The 20,092-nt window shown below is 42.3% G+C and overlaps 1 protein-coding gene across 6 annotated transcripts in view; it reads left to right on the forward strand.

Annotated features, from left to right (window-relative positions):
• Window positions 1-20,092, forward strand: part of bahcc1b (BAH domain and coiled-coil containing 1b) — a 182,559-nt gene that overhangs the window by 150,728 nt on the left and 11,739 nt on the right. For 5 of the 6 annotated variants that reach the window (XM_061967479.2, XM_061967477.2, XM_061967482.2 and 2 more), the window contains 12 exons: window positions 2,161-2,297; window positions 2,490-2,594; window positions 7,902-7,974; window positions 8,151-8,340; window positions 10,779-10,937; window positions 12,079-12,234; window positions 14,861-15,084; window positions 18,337-18,523; window positions 18,647-18,764; window positions 18,846-18,921; window positions 19,006-19,114; window positions 19,189-19,302. In XM_061967479.2, the coding sequence (XP_061823463.1) occupies window positions 2,161-2,297; window positions 2,490-2,594; window positions 7,902-7,974; window positions 8,151-8,340; window positions 10,779-10,937; window positions 12,079-12,234; window positions 14,861-15,084; window positions 18,337-18,523; window positions 18,647-18,764; window positions 18,846-18,921; window positions 19,006-19,114; window positions 19,189-19,302 (1,648 nt within the window). The remainder of the gene's footprint in view (window positions 1-2,160; window positions 2,298-2,489; window positions 2,595-7,901; window positions 7,975-8,150; window positions 8,341-10,778; window positions 10,938-12,078; window positions 12,235-14,860; window positions 15,085-18,336; window positions 18,524-18,646; window positions 18,765-18,845; window positions 18,922-19,005; window positions 19,115-19,188; window positions 19,303-20,092) is intronic. The other variant, XM_061967478.2, reaches the window with a different exon arrangement.

A 20,092-nucleotide genomic window follows, 5' to 3' on the forward strand; every position in this document is an offset into this window, starting at 1 on the left:
GATGGGTCAAATGCAGAGGACAAATTTCTTACCACACCTAGTGTGTCTGACAATCATTGGTACGTTAACTTTAATTTTAAAAGACTTTGGCAAAGCCATCCGACTCATGGTGCCTTGCAGCTTTGAAAACCCCCCACAAATAATCATGAAAATTATATTCTGATTGTTAGAATTTAAGATACCTATCAATTGGCGCTATAGTTGCCAGCTAGCGATTAGGGCACTAGTTGTCACTTGCCAGCTAGCAATTAACACTCTAGTTGCCAGCCAGCGGTTAGTGCGCTAGTTTCCAGGTAGCAATTAGCGGCGCTATACTATATTATTCAAATATCTTAGTATGGCACAATAACAAGGTACCTTTAGGACACAGGTGTCAAACTCAAGGCCCGGGGGCCAGATCTGGCCAGCGACATCATTTTATCTGGCCCGCAAGCACCTGGAAATGACATGCGTCAATAAAGTACTTAATATTTTCTCAATAAATGTAATAGATGTTTTTTCATTTTGACAGAAATGCTTGAAATTGCATACCTTTTAAACTTTAATAGTATCCAAAATTGCAGCAAACATTACAGTATATTATCATACTTTCCAAACCTGTTTTTGTCTATTTAAAAATACTTAACTTTACAGCAAACTACCCATCAAATTAATAAAAATGATTACTGTAAATTGAAAAAAAACTACTACTGTTTTTTTGCTTTAAAATTCTGTTTAAAGAGCTGCCAGTTTTTGACTGTAAAATCAAAGGTTGTTTTTTGTAACAGTGTGTTACTGTAAATGGAAATACGGTACATTTGTTTTACGGTAGAAAAACTAGCAGCTAAGTTGCCAGAATAAAAAATGAACTTGTACTGTTTTCCCATTAACAATATCATGTTGTAAAAACCATTGTAAATTTAACACAAACATTCTGGCAACGAAGCTACCAGCTTTTTCTGTAAAAACCCCTCCAAAAAACAGTGGTACTGTTTTTCCATTTACCGTAAACAGTTGTAAAAATAAAAAAAACAATTTTTACAGTAAAATTTTGTCAGTGTAAAATTTTTACTGTGAAATCAACAGTCTACTTAAAACAATTTATATAATTAATAATTAAATTCAGAAGCAAATTCATACATTATTCGCTGTTACAAGCGACCCTCTGATGGCAGCCATAACTGCGATGTGGCCCTCAATGAAAACGAGTTTGACATCCTTGCTTTAGAACAAGTTTGCATATTTTCCAGACTATAAACCATACCGGTATATAATTCGCGGTTTCTAAATTTTAGAAGAAAAAAATATTGTTTTCATATATTAGCCACACCAGACTATAAGCTGCAGATATATACCGGTACGTTGTTAAATGAGAGATATTTACATAGATTTTGTAAATATTTATTAACTTACGGTAGAAAAACTAGCAGCTAAGTTGTCAGAATAAAAAATGAACTTGCACTGTTTTTCCATTAACAGTATCATGTTGTAAAAACCATTGTAAATTTAACACAAACATTCTGGCAACTAAGCTGTAACACGGCAGTAAAACGGCTAACCAAACAAAACAGAAAAGTCATTGATATCTTTACTTATGTGTAACAGGATTCTTCTTCTTTGTACTTTGTAAACACTTTGAGTTTGAACGATTTTTTAAAGTGGATCATTTTAGTACAGTGTTGGATTTCTTGCTTAATTCATTCCATAGTTTAGCTGTTAGCGAAGAAAATGCACAGATTCGCCGCACATTTGCATAAACCGCAGGGTTTAAAGCTTGGGAAAAAAGTAATGTCATAAATGTACACAGAATATGTAAGTAGGGGGTCTCCTTCATTTCTCCAAAGGTTTTGGTGGTCCCTGGCCTGTAAAATGTTAAAGACCCCTGTCTTAAAGGCAACTTCCACTGCACTGAACACTTGCATTTTACAACAATGCTATTTTTTTACTGAAATGTGTAACTTTAGCAAAAAAAAATACCGGATCCTTAGCTTGCTGGAAATGTGGCCCCCAAAACAATTTAGTTGAATAGCCCTGGTTTACAGTGATAGCCATTAGTTCAGGGATTGAACCTGTGCGCTTACAGGAAATGTCATCGGCCTGTGTTGGCTGCGTCCCCTATCCTTTGACTTTTGAGCCCCGTTTGTGTTCCGCATTTAAATTTCCCTGCCGTGTGTGTGACAGGTGTGCCCAGTGAAGGGCTCCATGGAGACGATGGGAGGGGAGGAGCTGGCCATGCGTGTCCAGCTGGCTGAGCTACAGCGCCGCTACAAAGAGAAACAGAGAGAACTGGCCAAGCTACAGCGGAAACACGACCACCAGTGAGCACACACACACACACACACACACACACACACACACGCATATTCACACACACACACACACGCCTTAAACTGAGCTGTGCATTTCAACATCCACCCAACACAGTTTGACCTGCAGCCACGATGACTCTCCACTGACTCTGTCCTGCTCTCCCACTTTAATCTTCCATCTATTCCCCTTCCTCTCTGCAGGAGAGAGGAGACGTCTCGAAGCCCAGCCCGCAGGGGGCCGGGACGCCCCCGCAAGCGAAAGTCCACCCCCGGCGCGGCGGCTGCAGACTGCTCCAAAAGACTCAGGTGAGGTCCCGAGAACAATCAGTCTGATTGGCAGGCTCGGGTTTATTCGGCCTGATTTGTGTTTGTGTTTTTAGTGAAAGGCTCGCTTGATTTTTCAAGAAGTTCTTCTTCTTCTTCAGATGAATTGATTTAAATGCTCCTATAGTTGGTGATTTGCTTGATTGGGTGCTGAAAGGAGCTGCTTGCACACACACACACACACACACACACACACACACACACACACACACACACACACACACACACACAAAACTGATTTTTAAAAAGAGAAGGTGATAATGGCACTTTCATTAATCATCATTAATCACTTTGAATCATATCTATCACTTGCATTGATTATGTCCTGCTGCTGTGTGAACCTTCGCATACATTATTAAAGCCGGGCAAAGTTCTGATGTACAGTTATTAGAATGATAAACGACTCCACAGCGGCCACGCCCACTGCAGCACGCACACAACCACGCATTACTTGGCATGCACTCTGTTTTCATGCTAACACACATTTTTGCACACACGCACTGCCAACGCACCCTCAGTATTTGACGGCACTTAACGATGAATGTGTTTTCTCATGTTGCCCCACCTCTGTTAGCATGTGCACCCCTCGCCTTGATAAAATGATTAGACAAACTCAAGGTTTGTCACGGTTACCATTATTAGAAACGCTAATGGAAATGCCAATGAAAGACTTTACACACACACACACAAAAAATAAGCAGACTTTTTTTTAATTGCTAAAGCTGGCTGCTACATGCTTGAACAGCATTTTTTATTTATTTTTTATTAACAAGTGATTTTTTTTACGCTTTCCTCTTGTTGGGAGTGTTTAGAATGAAATGATGGAGCAAAAAAAAGGAATGTATAACGGTTGTGCGCGCACATTTTAATGGGTGCCACTCAATGACATGGAGGAAAAAGTAGCACCTTTGAGGGTAACATTTCAGCAAATGATTGTTGTATTTTACAACGATTTAAAATAATCGCGGGGGTCCTATAATAGTATAATCTATATCTATATATATATACTATATATATCTATATCTATCTGTATATCCTACTCAGTGGCCTAGTGGTTAGAGTGTCCGTCCTGAGATCGGTAGGTTGGGAGTTCAAATCCCGGCCGAGTCATACCAAAGACTATAAAAATGGGACCCATTACCTCCCTGCTTGGCACTCAGCATCAAGGGTTGGAATTGGGGGTTAAATCACCAAAATGATTCCCGGGCGCAGCCACCGCTGCTGCCCACTGCTCCCCTCACCTCCCAGGGGGTGATCAAGGGTGATGGGTCAAATGCAGAGAATAATTTCGCCACACCTAGTGTGTGTGTGACAATCATTGGTACTTTAACTTTAACTTTAACTTATAAGGTTTTTGTGTTTCTAACTTTGTCTATGGTCGTCTCCAAGAAGCGCTAATATCTGTACTTTATACACTTTTTGCATATACCTACTCAGTGGCCTAGTGGTTAGAGTGTCCGCCCTGAGATCGGTAGGTTGTGGGTTCAAACCCCGGCCGAGTCATACCAAAGACTATAAAAATGGGACCCATTACCTCCCTGCTTGGCACTCAGTATCAAGGGTTGGAATTGGGGGTTAAATCACCAAAAATGATTCCCGGGCGCGGCCACCGCTGCTGCCCACTGCTCCCCTCACCTCCCAGGGGGTGATCAAGGGTGATGGGTTAAATGCAGAGAATAATTTCGCCACACCTAGTGTGTGTGTGACAATCATTGGTACTTTAACTTTAACTTTAACTTTACACTGCAACTCTTCTTGTCCATGGTAATAACAGTAATAATAAACGTAATAATATATCGCAAACAACAACGTAACAATTAGGAGTGGGACAGGAGGACACGGATGTTAGCAACACTAGCATAGCATGTTAGCTACAGAGCTAACATTACATCTATATTTTAAAAGCAACATCATGCTAGCTTAGCATGCTCACTGAAAACAATTTGACTGGCTTTATTTTAATATGTGTAGCAAAGCCTGCTTTTGTACAACATAGTGTGCATATAGGGACGGCGTGGCGCAGTGGAAGAGTGGCCGTGCGCAACCCGAGGGTCACTGGTTCAAACCCCACCTAGTACCAACCTCGTCATGTCCGTTGTGTCCTGAGCAAGACACTTCACCCTTGCTCCTGATGGGTGCTGGTTAGCGCCTTGCATGGCAGCTCCCTCCATCAGTGTGTGAATGTGTGTGTGAATGGGTAAATGTGGAAGTAGTGTCAAAGCGCTTTGAGTACCTTGAAGGTAGAAAAGCGCTATACAAGTACAACCCATTTATTTATCATTTATATATATACAGTATGTGGGGCGGTCTCAACTAGTTAGGGGCAAGGAGCAGTTTCATGTCAACAAGGAGGAGATTTTTTTCCTTCATTCAACTTTAAAAGAGGGAGCGATATTTATAAAACAGTCTTGCTTTCTTCCAAACGAACCGCTTGAAATTTGAGACTTTAGTGACGTATTTTGGTATTCTCCAGCATTTTTATTCAGTTGTAGTCCAAAGTTGTAGTTAATAAGTTCCTTCTTTTTCGCTCTCTTCTTGTTATAGGGCAGACTGGCTCGCACATGCACACTAAAATCCACCGCTGTTGCCATTTTTAAAACAAAGTAGCAGAGGTGTGGACTCGAGTCACATGACTTGGACTCGAGTCAGACTCGAGTCATGAATTTGATGACTTTAGACTCGACTTGACAAAATGTAAAAAGACTTGCAACTCGACTTAGACTTTAACATCAATGACTTGTGACTTCACTTGGACTTGATCCTTTTGAATTGACATGACTTGACATGACTTGCTACTTTCCCCAAAACCCAAAGATGAAAAAGTTATTCGGGAGCGCTCCGTATTTTTCATTGTGTACTTGTCTATCAGCGTTGCGTGTGTCAGCTGGTGTGGTCTCAGTACAACAGCCAATCAAATTAGATCTACTTTGTTTTCATCACACAGCATTCATCCAATCAAATTGCAGGAAGAAGACATGTCCAAACCACACGCCAGTGAACAAAAAATTATACCTAAAATAATTTCGTTTGGGTATAAAAATTACGAGGTGGTCAACACAAAACGGTTTGCAGTATGCAACACATGCGGTTCGAAAATTACTGATGGAGAGGCAACAACTTCCAACTTCGTCCGGCATTTGAAGTTGCACAAAGAAGGGTACGTTTTGAATGTAAGATAACGTTTATTGGCTAAGTAACGTGACTTTTATTTGCTGTGTAGTTAAATCAGTGAGGCTGTAAACTCACTGCTAACGTTATAACGTTATTGCAAACACGGGAATCTGTTGCAGTTCACTACCTTATTCATACTTTTTGTTCAGTGATTTTTTTAAGCAGGGTTACGTTAGTCAATATATCACACGTAACGTTAGACGGCGGTCAGCAGCACCGCGTATTTTAGCCACCTAAAAAAAGACAAAAATAGTAAAATAAAGGTAAAATAAATACTACGCCCCCATCGTGCACAAATGACTGACAGACTCTTGGCTAATTTGGTCTTTTGCAAATGCAATGCAGCATAGGGCCCTGACATATAAAAAGTACAACTTTTTTGTTATGTTCACGTATATGTCATGTTTTTTCAATGTTAACACTTTTGTACAAATAAGTACATTTGCACTTTATTTTTCAATGTGTTTGTTCTGTAAAGGAATGAGTTAATGTTTAAAATGACTGGTTAATAGTGCTATTATAAAGTGCAATGTCAGCACAATTTTCTTTCCTGCAATTTAAAATGCACTTGTTTTAATAAATAAATACAGCGTTTGAAAAGCATACACAATCTGTGTTAATATATTAGTCTGTGGTTAAAAGGACTTGAAAGGACTCGAAACTCAAAATGCAGGACTTAGGACTTGACTTGAGACTTTCCAGTCTTGACTTTGGACTTGACTCGGGGCTTGCCTGTCTTGACTCGGGACTTGACTCGGACTTGAGGGCAAAGACTTGAGACTTACTTGTGACTTGCAAAACAATGACTTGGTCCCACCTCTGCAAAGTAGCGTATAGTTCGAACTTGCATCCGTCAGGAGAATCCCAATGTGCTTGTGTTGGGAGAAGGAAGTCATGCAGAAACACAAACTAATTTATCCGGTTTACTTTCAAAATAACATACATGAACATGAAGTCAATTTGTCAAAGGTTTTCAAATGTAATTTCACCTTATAGACCAAAATGCTGATTCTGGAGGTCCAAAATGAAAGAATCATGTACAGCTATGTGCGGATATGGGGTCATGTGTCCAATGCCTGCTGATACGGGGACCGGGGAAGCAGGAGCGTGGTTAGGCATGATGTTACTGCTGTGTTGTTGCTTGCTTAAAAAAACCCAAAAGTTGTTGTTCTGCAAGGCAAAACTGTCCTCTTTTCCACAAGTCAAGTCAATGCCTGCGTCTGTCTATCTGTGTTGGCCCTATGATGAGGTGGCGACTTGTCCAGGTTGTACCCCGCCTACCGACCGAGTGCAGCTGAGATAGGCTCCAGCACACTCCGTGACCCCAAAAAGGGACAAGCGGTAGAAAATGGATGGATGGATGGAAGTCAATGCCTGCATGTGGGTATTGATGGACAGCAAAGCTAGAGATGTTCCGCTGTGTTTACTTCATTGTTTACTTTATCACTTGATTATGCGCGGATTTGCGAGATCTTGTAAAAGTCTGCGCTTTTTTGCTGCACGGCGGAGCCGCAACTTAAGGGCGGCGGGGTTGGCTGCACGGCAGTTGTCGGTGCCGTTCCGTGGCGTTTATGCAATGACAGATAGAAGCATCCAGACCCCTAAAAATGTCCCGTGTCTGCGTTGCAGTTCATGCTTTTTTTTTGTAGCCAAACAGAATAACATCATTTGTCTTTTCTGCAGCATTACAATTTCTCACACTTGATGCTAAGGGGCCGAGCCTTCTCTCTGTGGGAATATAGGATTCTCATGCCTCAGACACCAGATGCTAGCTGTGTGTGTGTGTGTGTCAGTCAGAGTGCATGAAGGAAGGACATGGTGAGAGGTGGTGGAGGAGAGGAGGCGTGGCGGTGTAGTGTTCAATAGATGTTAGTGTTTATTGATCCAACTCCAGAGCTCCGGTCAACGGACAGACTCCCTGGAGACTGCTTTATCTCGCTCTCTCTCTCCACCAAGCATCCTCTTGCTCTCATCCACCGCCCCATCTCACACTATCATCACCTTTCCATGTGGTGATTTAGTGGAATATTTTTTTTACATCTGCCTGGAAGCAGACAATGGAAATGAGAAAAATTATGATTTGTTTTCATTGTGTTATTTGTTTGGCTTGTTTTCCAGGACTGGCCTTAATTCACAGGAGGAGGAGAAAAGCAGGAAGAAGCATGACTTCGGCAGCCTCAGTGCCGTGCAGGTCAGTCCCACAGACGCAGGCGGCGACCTTCGTAACTAACTAACCTGAGCGATTTAAGGCAACGTCACGACAACTTGAAATCTTTTCCAAAACGGCGTTGCTGTGCAATAAAAATAAGTTGAAGAAGTAAAAGTGCTTGAACATGATAATAAGCTGCTGCCATACTTCTCCCACAGTTAAAATCAAGCTGTAAGCACAGAGGTCGGCAAAGTGCCCTGAGCTCCAGGCTAGCGAGGCGGGTAACGCAGCTGAAGCAGAAGGCTGCAGCCCAACATGCTGCTGCTCCATCGGCGGGCGTTCTACACTGCCGAGGGGCCACCGGAGCAGAAGAAGCCCCAAAGAGTCACTGTGGACATGAAGGGACAGGTGAGCACTGCTGTGTGACTTCATTTACATTACAACAACCATTTACTGCCACACAAGCTGTACACTGACTACTCTTTTCAGTTATAGCCAAGTTCAATTTTTATTGTATTGTCCCTTTAAGGACCCATAGCATCCAAATTACAGAAATTTCAAACACACTGTATTTTTTTGCTCCTGAAAATGAATTTGGCAGTCGTTTCCTATAACATCAATTATGTTTTTTTAGTAATTGGTGTGATGTAATCTACAGAACTGGAGCCCATACACAGTGAGGGATAAAGGCATATAAAACTATCATTTTCATCACTTAATTGCATGTTTTTGTCACCTGGTCCATGATTACTTTAAAATTGATCAACATTATGAGCAATAAATAAATAAATAAAATAATCACCATAGACACTATAGCCTGTTTCCTCATGCTCTTTCAGCATTTCCTCAAGCATCTTGAGGAAAGCATCAGTAGGAGAGGACTCAAATGGAATACTTACTGTACCTTAATTTTGTCTCTTTTTTGAGTCTTCTCGTCTTTTTCCGTTTTTCATTGGCTTGAGTCTTTTCCATTTTTTTCCACCCAAACTCTGATCAAAACCCATCTTCTTTGAAGTCAGAATCATTAAAATGATCGCTGCAAATTACACTCCTCTCGTTTGGTCCGTCCTATTTTCCTCATATTCCCATCATTTGTAAATGTACGGTATGCAGGCAGACCCTTCTTTACAACCTGCAACAATGCATCCGGCAGACATATTTGATCATTCCTTCAAAATTCTGCATGAAAAATACATCACTCGGGATGAAGATACTACCAAAACACATTCTATGCAATATAATATTGCCTCCAGTCTTCTGTAGGTGACGTCAGCAGGCTGGTCCAGTCCACATTTTGGAATTAAAAGTGGGCGTTCCAAAATGCGCTGAAAATCGTAACATGGATACAACCACTACTGCGTCTAATCATAATTTGTAGGTCGACAACTATGAAATAAGTGGCAATGTTGGCATTAAATGGGCCATTAACCTAACCTGACTCTCGCCCGACCCTTGTAGTTTGCTGAGCTCAACACAAGGGTCTGGGCTCGAAGGCATTGCAAACTCCTTCCAGATAGCAAAAATAATGAACCAATCAGAATCACCGGGCGGGATTTCATAGATGTGACGTAGCGCCGAAGGGACTGTTTGATTCAAACAACAATGGCGGCACGGAGCGAGGAGTCGTGTGCTGACATTGATTCTGCTATTGCAATTGTTTTGCGACATCGATGGAATATTAGTTATTTAAAAGATGAACAGAGAACGGTTTTGAAGGCATTTATTGGTGGCAAGGATGTTTTGGCTCTTCTTCCGACCGAGTTTGGATTTCCCAGCGTCGCTCTCATCAGCGTCACGGGTTGATTTCGATGTGAGTGGTTGAAGTAGCACGTCATTCAAGATCAATCAATGTTTAATCAATGTTTATTTATATAGCCCTAAATCACAAGTGTCTCAAAGGGCTGCACAAGCCACAACGACATCCTCGGTACAGAGCCCACATAAGGGCAAGGAAAAACTCACCCCAGTGGGACGTCGATGTGAATGACTATGAGAAACCTTGGAGAGGACCGCATATGTGGGTAACCCCCCCCTCTAGGGGAGACCGAAAGCAATGGATGTCGAGTGGGTCTGACATAATATTGTGAGAGTCCAGTCCATAGTGGATCCAACATAATAGTAAGAGTCCAGTCCATAGTGGGGCCAGCAGGAAACCATCCCGAGCGGAGACGGGTCAGCAGCGCAGAGATGTTCCCAACCGATGCACAGGCGAGCGGTCCACCCTGGGTCCCGACTCTGGACAGCCAGCACTTCATCCATGGCCACCGGACCTGTGTGTCTCCCCCTCCACAAGGGAGAGGGGGGAGCAGAGGAGAAAGGAAAAGAAACAGCAGATCAACTGGTCTAAAAAGGGGGGATATTTAAAGGCTAGAGTATACAAATGAGTTTTAAGATGGGACTTAAATGCTTCTACTGAGGTAGCATCTCTAACTGTTACCGGGAGGGCATTCCATAGTACTGGAGCCCGAATAGAAAACGCTCTATAGCCCGCAGACTTTTTTTGGGCTCTGGGAATCACTAATAATAGAATAAATAATTAAACAATAAAGATAACGAACAAGTGGTTTATCCAATCACATACAATGATTGTTTTACAAGGCCCCGCCTTCTGAAATACATCTCCTATTGAGAACTCCCAGATTCATGTGTGGATCTCAGCGAACTACAAGGATCTGGCGAGTGTCAGGTTACCATTAACCTATAGTGCTATATAAACTGTACACTGCTGTACTCTAAAAGTATACCCAAGTTTACTGGCTATTGTTTTGTTCCTTTAAGAAGGTATGCAAGCCAATCATTTGTGTCTACTGGAGAAGATAACTTGTGTGCTGCTTCTTATCCATCAGATTCGCAACAGGAATGGGAAACCAGTCAGGCCGTGAAGAGAAAGCGAGGTCGCAAGCCAAAGGTGATGGGCGTCGACGCAAACCGAGCGCCTCACAATCTGGCCTCTGAGAAACAGGAAGTCGGGGCGGAGAGGAGCGACAGCGAGAGTTCCGAGCATGGTGAGTTAAAAAAAAAAGTTTAAGTCCCAACGATAGTCACACACACACTAAGTGTGGTGAAATGCTCCTCTGCATTTGACCCATCCCCATGTTCACCCACTGGGAGGTGAGGGGAGCAGTGAGCAGCAGCGGTGGCTGCGCTCAGGAATCATTAAATTCCAACCAAGCAGGGAGGCAATGGGTCCCGTTTTTATAGTCTTTGGTATGACTCGGCCGGGGTTTGAACTCACGACCTTCCAGTCTAACCACAAGGCCACTGAGCAGGTCTTACTGAGATGCTATCAATAAATGATCGTTTCCAGTGGACGGGGGCTAATATGGAAGTATCTCTATCCCTCGTTTGGATGAAAGCTGGGAAAGCTTCTACCAGACACGGTGGAATTTTGTCACAAATGAGTGTGTGTGGATCCGTTAGTGAGATGTCTCCCATCATTAGTGGCTTCTTCTCACTTCCCAGCTCATCTGTCACAGCATTAAAACCGCTAACGACTTGCCGCAGGCATGCGACGCCACGCCCTCTACCACACCGCCACCGCGATGACCCCCGCCTCCCCTCCCCCTGCTCACCCACTCCTTACGGTAACACGAGCTCGCCCTGGCCCTGTTCAGAATGTCACACCCATGTCCGCGGCGCTCTCAGCAGATTCCCTCCTCAGAGGCACTGAACGGGGAGGACGCCTCGGCTCCTCTTCTGCGTTCTTCAGGCAAGAAAAAGCGAGTGACCTGGCGGGCTTTAATGACGCCCAGATGTAACGCGTGACCATGTTCGACTGAGGCAAAGTGTTGACGAGCGAGCCGTGTAAGTGACAAGAGTGTCGGAGATGTGTCGACATCCGACGTGACCCGGGCAGTCGGTGACACACAGCTGCCAATAACTATCACGTGTGAACATGTGTGTCTGAATTGGCTGCCATGGCGGCACGTATCCTGGGATCTGAGTCGCTCCCTTTAGTGTGCCTAATGTAGTGGCCACTCATTAATATGCAAGTTTTCCAACGTGCAGCCGAAGACGCCGAAGGAATATTGAAAGTGGGCTGTCAATACGTTCTGTCAAGCGGCGCCCCAGCCATACTTAATGGTGTTTGCATTCAGATCATTGGAAGCTTATGTGACTGAGCGTATTGATGTTGCGCTGCCACAGAGTTTGAGGAAGACTGGAGCTGCAACAGTGACGAGGGCGCCGGTGACATCAGGATTAGATCACCCTCCAAAGACGCTTCATCAAACCCCACTGGCTCCTTTACGTCTGGGCTGCACACAGAGCAGAAAACAAGGACCAGGAAACCAGGACCTCCAGGTGAGATCTGAACACATTTATCATTAACGCTCGTATTAAACACAAAATTAAGGCTGGCCCATGGCATGAAGAACACTATGCGGTTGTTTAGGGCCACAAGCACTAAGGGGGTCCACATGATCATTGCCTGGGCCTTTGTAAAGATTTACAATTTTTTAAAGACGACATCATAAAAGTATCTTGCCCAAGGACGCAACGGCAGTGACCACGATGATAACAAGGTTGTTTGAATAAAATGGGGAATGATTTGAGAACCGGAATGAGGTGAAAAAAGAAAGGTAAAAATATGATAAAAAGTTACATTCAGGTTTCCCTTTTGCATCTCGAAACGCATAATTGTGGTGTGTTCAAGAAAGCTTGATGAAAGTTTGAAACAGAGGCATCCCTAATTTTTAAAGAAAGGGAGGCTATATGCACTAATAATAATCATCATCATCATCATTTAATAATTAGAGCTGTCAAAATTAACACGTTAACTCATGTGATTAATCATCAAATCAAATCAAATCAACTTTATTTATAGAGCACATTTAAAATTTACCACAGGGGTAGCCAAAGTGCTGTACAATGAGCAGGTTAAAAGATAAAACGAGTACCGAGCAAACACAATACAACACAAACAGAACACGATAAAAAATAAATAATTAAAATAGAATTAATAAAAACATAAAAACATAAAAACAGGATCACAGCAGGTGTATTATGGGGCGCCATTGCAGTATGGATATCACTCAGTGTTAAAAGCCATGGAATAAAAGTATGTTTTTAAGAGAGATTTAAAAACAGGAAGAGAGGAGGCTTGTCTAACACTCAGGGGTAGGTCGTTCCAGAGCTTGGGAGCAGCAACGGCGAAAGCTCTGTCACCTCTAAGCTTCAGCCTTGTGTCAGGGACCGTCAACAGCAGCTGATCGGCTGATCTTAAGGATCGGGTGGGGCAGTAAGGCAGAAGGAGGTCGGAGAGATAGGTTGGCTCAAGGTTGTTTAGACATTTAAAAACAAATAAAAGGAGTTTAAAATGTATTCGGTAACGCACAGGGAGCCAGTGAAGGGACGCTAAAATAGGGGTGATGTGCTCACGTCTGCGGGTCTGTGTTAGCAGACGAGCAGCAGAGTTCTGCACGAGCTGCAGGCGGGCGAGGGAGGCCTGGCTAATGCCAACATACAGGGCATTACAATAATCAAGACGAGTCGAGATAAAAGCGTGGATTAATTTCTCAAGATCATGTCTTGATAGAAGCGGTTTCACTTTCGCTATTTGGCGTAATTGATAAAAGCTTTTTTGAACGACGCTGCTGATTTGTCAGCAGCGTCATCATACAAATATAGCGTTAATCAAGAACACACTAAGATTAATTATTGAATTTATTTTGACCGTATAAGCTCTTTTACCTCAACATCATACATCAGTACAAACATGAGTGAGGAAACTCCGACTAGTGTGCTCGCTGGCAAATTTCACTTCAAAATACAGCCTGAAAGAACTTTAGATAAAACTGTTCCCAAGTTTTGTGCAAATAAATGACATGCATTCAGGTAAAATGTTCCGGGATGACATTTTGACAATAAAATGAGCAAATTTTAATCATGAAAGCGCGTAATCACCTGTTACTAATCATGATTACCGGTAATCCAAATTCCAAAATGTGATTAATGTATTTAAAAAAATGTAAATAACATTTGACAGCCCTAATAATAATGTATTACTAATATTATTGTACACTAAAGATAATCCTACATGAATAAGCTAATATCTGCCTTATTATAATCCTACATGAATAAGCTAATATCTGCCTTATTAATAAGTAAAGGTGTTTAGTGCATGTAAACACTGTGTGTGTGTAGGGGGTCATCCATTTTTTATCCCAGCTCCACTCGTGCGGAAGGCGGGGTACACCCTGGACAAGATGCCATCTCATTGCAGGGCCAACACAGACAACATTCACACACTAGGGCCAGTTTAGTGTTTAGTTGCCAATCAACCTATCCCCAGGTGCATGTCTTTGGAGGTGGGAGGAAGCCGGAGTACCCGGAAGGGAACCCACGCAGTCACGGGGAGAACTTGCAAATTCCACATCGTGCCAGAGTCCAAAAATAATAATGATGAATAATAAATAATAAAGACCAACGTGGGGCCCACGTAATCTATTTGTGGCAGCATTGGACAAAGTTATGTTTAAAAGTTTCACTTTTGCATGTAATGGCACATAACTGTGATGCGTTCAAGGAACCTTGATTAACGTTCGAAACAGAGGCATCACTCGATTTTTAAAGACGGGTAGGCTAAAACCCCAGTGGATGCCCTGATAATAATATAATGATGTATTATTATGATCAGTAGTATCAACTAAATATAATAGTACACCAATCAGCTTATATCCACCTTACGCAAATGAAGTGCAGTTTTTAGTGCATGTTGATATGCTGAGTGTGTGTATGTAAGGCGGTGACGTTAGGTTTAGGGTGGGGTATGGGCCCCTCAGGAGTTCAAAAATTATAATGAATAATTATAATGACTAAAGTGGGGCCACTAAACAAAATCGTGTTTAGGGCCACACAACGCCTGGGCCCCTTGCACAAGATAATTCTATCTATGAATTTAGAGCTTCATGACCTTTTTTACTTTCAGGCCCAGGAAACGGTCCGAACACACACAGGAAGCAGTGCACAGTCAAAAGCGAACATCCATGTCACCAGGGTACGCGGAGGTCCTCTCTTCCCAGCTGGGCGGCCTCCTCAGTGGGCTCCAGCTTTGGGGATGACCGAGAGTACCGCGGAGCTCCTATGGACGACAATAGGAACTGCAAGGAGACAACAAGGAGGGGCTCAACCGTGCACAGACATCTGGGAAAGGTGAGACTCATATTAGCTGTTCTCCAAATAAGACTTCATATTTGCTCAAAAGACATTTGATTAGGTACGGCCCCATGCATACCTTCTAAGCTTGTCATTGTTGTCGCTACCTTTCGCTGCTGATTGTCTAAGACAGTGATTCTCAAACTGTGGTACGTCTACCACTAGTGGTGCACCAAAGAATCACTTGATTAATGTATAGTGTTTTATTTTCCTATTCATAGTGTTACTGTTCAAACTGTGTTACAGTGCCCAAAAATATTAAATACAGAAATATCTGCCTTGTTTTTAATGAATACTTGGGCTTACTATGCTACTGTATTTTAATGTTGGTCATTATGGTGGTGCTTGGAGAGCTAAGTTTTATCTGAGGTAGTACTTGGTGAAAACAGTTTGAGAACCACTGGTCTTAAGGTGAATCACATGCTTCTACAACCACAAATGTGCTTCCTGCAATCTAATACAATAATAATTGCCTTTATTAAAACAATAATATTTGCTTCATTGTTGTGGTTTGTCATGGTGTAGAACTGCAACGCTTCATACCGACATGTTCTAGGTTTTAATCTGGACCCCTTAAAATAAGTGGGCTTCCACAATATGCAGGATCGTTGCACAGTACATGAAAAGAAAAAAATGAGGAATGAGCAAATATTCTAACTGTAGTTATATCCCATTTACAGGACAGGCCAGAGTTTTAGCCAGTGCAGCAGCTGGGGAAGGGAGACAGATGACTTTTCACTGTAAGGGCAGAGAATAAGAAAAGCAAGGGCGACTGATCACTCCCGAAGAGCTACACCCTGGCAGAAAAACATGTTAAATCTACTTATAACTCCTTTAGTCCTGTTTGTCCTTGAGTCATCGGGACGGCATGTCCACAAAAAAAAAAGAAGCTTGAGTGTAAAGGTAATCTTTGGCCATGATGTGTGAAACATACCCTTGTATGCACCCATTATCATCACTAATTATTCAGTTTCTCTGATGACCAAATTTCTGTCAGTAAAATAAATGCACACACACACACACACACACACACACACACACACACACACTTGTGGTGTACCCTGCAGAAATGCAAGCAGAAACCCGTCGGACAAGCTGACTTTTCATCATCACTCATCAGCCATCTTTAGATAGAGACTAGCCTAAACCTGTCCGGGGATGAGTAGTATCTTTAGGTGTGTGTTTGTGAAGGTGAGAACAATGAATTAGACTTTTAGGTGTCCAACACTGCTGATGAGATCCAAGACAAGAAAACAATGATACCACTGCTCATACTTGATTGCCACTGCCATAAAAGTTCAATGTGTCACACTTGAGGTGTTTTGCCTGACATGAGAGGGTCAAAATATTAACTTTCTGTCAGGCCTGCACAACATTGGAAAAAAACCTCATTGCGATTTTTCTCTCCAAAATTGGGATCACGATTCGATTTGCGATTGTTATATTTTATACATTAAAATGCATAAAATTGCAAAAGTGAGAGAAGGAAGACGTGTTACTTTTAGACTGCCAATCAACACATTCATGTCCCAAGGTGCATTAGAACCATATGCAATAATTTACTTAAAAAAATATATGGCTTTGTGCAGACCGACTCAGAGCTTTTGTCTACATCGTGCTCTTTAACTAAATAAATAATTGTTAAAAAACTAAACAGTGTTTATATATAATGTAATGTAATCATAATATACAATATTAATCCAAGTAACCATTTAATATTGTATGAACTTGCTTGTCATTACTGTAGAATTGTTTACCATTGTATTGTATTAGGAAGGTAAATACCTTTGTTAGTCTAAATAAATAAACAAACAAAAAATAAAATGGAGTCATTTCTATAAGGAAAATGTAATCCAAACAGATATTAAACATTTTTGAGTGCATTTTCTTTTCCGAGTTGGTAAAATGAGGTCGAACGGTGTCTTTTTGTGTATTGCTATCACGTGATCATTTTCGCTCGCCCATTTGAAGTTGTAATATTCCCACACTGGGACATTTGGCTTTTTAATCTTATGTTTTTCCTCCAAATGCGTGTTACTTTGCGAGACAAAGATTGTTAATGGCTGAATGGCTGGATGGCTGGATGGATGGATGGTACTTTATTGATTCCTTCAAGAGAGTTCCCTCAGGAAAATTTTTATTCCAGCAGCAGTGTACAAAATTGAGATCGAATTTAAAAAGTAAAAAGTAAATAATAGATAACGGGGGTATAAATAGAATAGAAGGGAGGGATCACTCTGTTCAGTTAATTCCACTGTTAAATAAACGCGCGCTGGTGCTGATGAGAGCGACGCACAAAGCAAGACGTCTTTCTTCCTGTTTGAAGCGAGAGACGAACAAGCGCGAGGCTCAACAATTCTGAATAGCGAACATAGCTGTCACTCAAATGCAGGTCAACTGTGGAGAAAAAAAAACCCTCAGCCTCTTGCGGTTATTTACCGCACTAATCAAAACCCTGATATCGGTTCGATTTCGATTAATCGTGCATCACGGCATATCATAGCCACCCCCCATGGACATATATGGCCACTAGAAATTATTGAAATAATCTGATTGGATGCGTTTAAGTGCTTTGATGCGACTATGACATCATTCCCACAGCCTTTGATCAAAAGTTAATAGCTGCCCAAAATGAAAGACGCATTTGCGCTTTGATGTGATTGCGTGTGATGTGGTCCCGTTAAAGGTTGGCAGACAAGAAGAATAAAAAATATAAACGCACAATTAGCAGAACAGTTGTCTCTCGCCCTGTCGGGCTTCAAATATGGCGACTTCACTATATCGCTGATTTTTTTTTTGTTAAATATTAAACAATTTTTGGACTACTTTCAAGCCTAACAATGACTAAAACTAAACATGTCTTACAGTAGTATTTGCCTCTATAGGAGCCCAAACCAATCAGAGTGCTTTGTTCAGTATCATGGCCACTGATTGGCTCAGCCTGAGGCAGCAAAGAGTGTAAAGGTGACTAAAGGGTGTCGTTTCATGTCTTAGCTGGCTTTCATAATGTTGAAAAATGTAAAAGGTAGTAAATGTTTTTCAATGCTCTACTTGTGAAAGTATTTGGCTTATAATTAATTTGCGGAAATTCTTTTATCCGTAACCAATTTAACACCAATAAAAGCGGGACGATTGTAATGAATTTAAACAGCATCATTATCTTATGTTGAGACGTAACTGTTCAAACAACTTAGTGTACCTTATATATTGTCCTTTTGTGCTGACGTCACATCCCGTTTCCTGCTCTAGGCCAAAGGTCACGCAGTTAGCCGACTCCTGCAGAGCTTCACCGCGGACGACGGCTTTCACTTGGACGAGGAGAGCAGCTTCTCTGAGGGTGAAGGGGATGAGGAAGAAGAAGAAGAGGAGGAGGAGGGAGAGGATAGCAACAAGTCCACGGTCTACCTTCCTCCCAACATGCCTTGCAAAATACCCGGTAGGCCCTGCAGTGACACCGATAATTAGCTTTTTACAACAATGACCTCGCGTAGTAACGATCCGTGTTACACCAATGATGCGTACAATCGCACACTCTCTAATCCACGCACAAATCCATCAGCCTTGCCCAACTGCGTGCTCAGCAAAGAGATGCTGGTGGATGGCCTGAAGATTCTGATCTCCAAGGAGGACGAGCTGCTGTATGCTGCCTGCGTCCAAACGCTGGACCTGCCTGACATGTACGCTGCACGTACACAAAGCCTTTCTACGTCTCGAGATGGTCATACATCACCTTTCCCCCTTTTTTTGTGTCCCCCTAGATTTAGCGTCGTCATCGATGGAGAGCGTGGGAATCGGCCCAGGATCTACTCACTGGAGCAAATCCTGCAGGAAGCTGTGAGTTTCAGTCTCGTGGATTCGTAAAACAGCTTCTAAAAGAGGTTGGAGAGGTCACGTGAACTGTATTTATTTTTGGTTCAGGTTCTGGACGTGCGGCCACAGACTGAGGCCATCCTGACTGCGGGGACGCGGGTTTGTGCTTACTGGAGCGAGCGCTCACGTTGTCTTTACCCTGGTTATGTCCACAGAGGTGAGTGTAACAACATAAACACACACACACACACACATGTAAAAATGCAAAATACTCATGTTCATCTGCTGAAGGAGGTCCGGGCGAGGAGAAGGAGGGAAGCGTGATGGTGGAGTTTGATGATGGAGACAGAGGGAGAATCACACTAGCAAACGTACGACTTTTGCCACCTGGATACCAAATCTGCTGTGAGTAGAACTGATGGAAAGAAAGTCAAAGGAGCCATATGTAAGAATCTGGCCAGAAATGGTACTGCAATCACGGTCAAAATTCTGTAGTCCCTTTCCCCTCTACCTGGATGACGTTGCCAGATACGCAGCCGAATCCATCTGGATCGACAGGGCTACTCCAAGGAACTTCAAACTTCCACTGCCTCTTACTCGGGGTTGAGGAAATGGGACCATAATAGCTGCATAGACAAGCGTTTTGTCAATATCACAACACATGGCAATCATATGGTTATTGTCAGTACTATCAGAAAACAAAGACTAAAACAAACTACAACCAACGCTAGTAATGATTATACTGGTGAAATAAATAGAGCATGCTTAGCAGCCTAATGTACCGGTACGCCCAAAACTAAAGAGGAGACATTTTACCAACGTATGCCTGTAGGCTACTGTTTCAAACGTTTCAGATTGCCATATAACTTGGTACATGTAGTCCACAATATACAAACACAAATGAGGGAAATTATTTTATCATGTGATTTGGCTGTCTCCACATTGCCATGACAGCCGTGCTAATGTTGGAACCCAATTCCTCAGCGTACCAGCAAATTGAGGATGAAATAGGTACTGACACTACCCATATCCACATAGGTTTTATTTGTCGAATATATATTTTGCCCTGTCAGTTCGATTGCATATCGACATACAGGCTAACCGGCATATATTTCCCCCGTTAGCGTATATGTTGAAGTGTGATTGACCATGCTAGCATGCTAAGCATTCGTTGCACGAACATACTAGCTTTGTT

This window comes from Nerophis lumbriciformis, linkage group LG11 (genome assembly GCF_033978685.3).
Source record: "Nerophis lumbriciformis linkage group LG11, RoL_Nlum_v2.1, whole genome shotgun sequence".
In the NCBI taxonomy this organism is placed as follows: Eukaryota; Metazoa; Chordata; class Actinopteri; order Syngnathiformes; family Syngnathidae; genus Nerophis; species Nerophis lumbriciformis.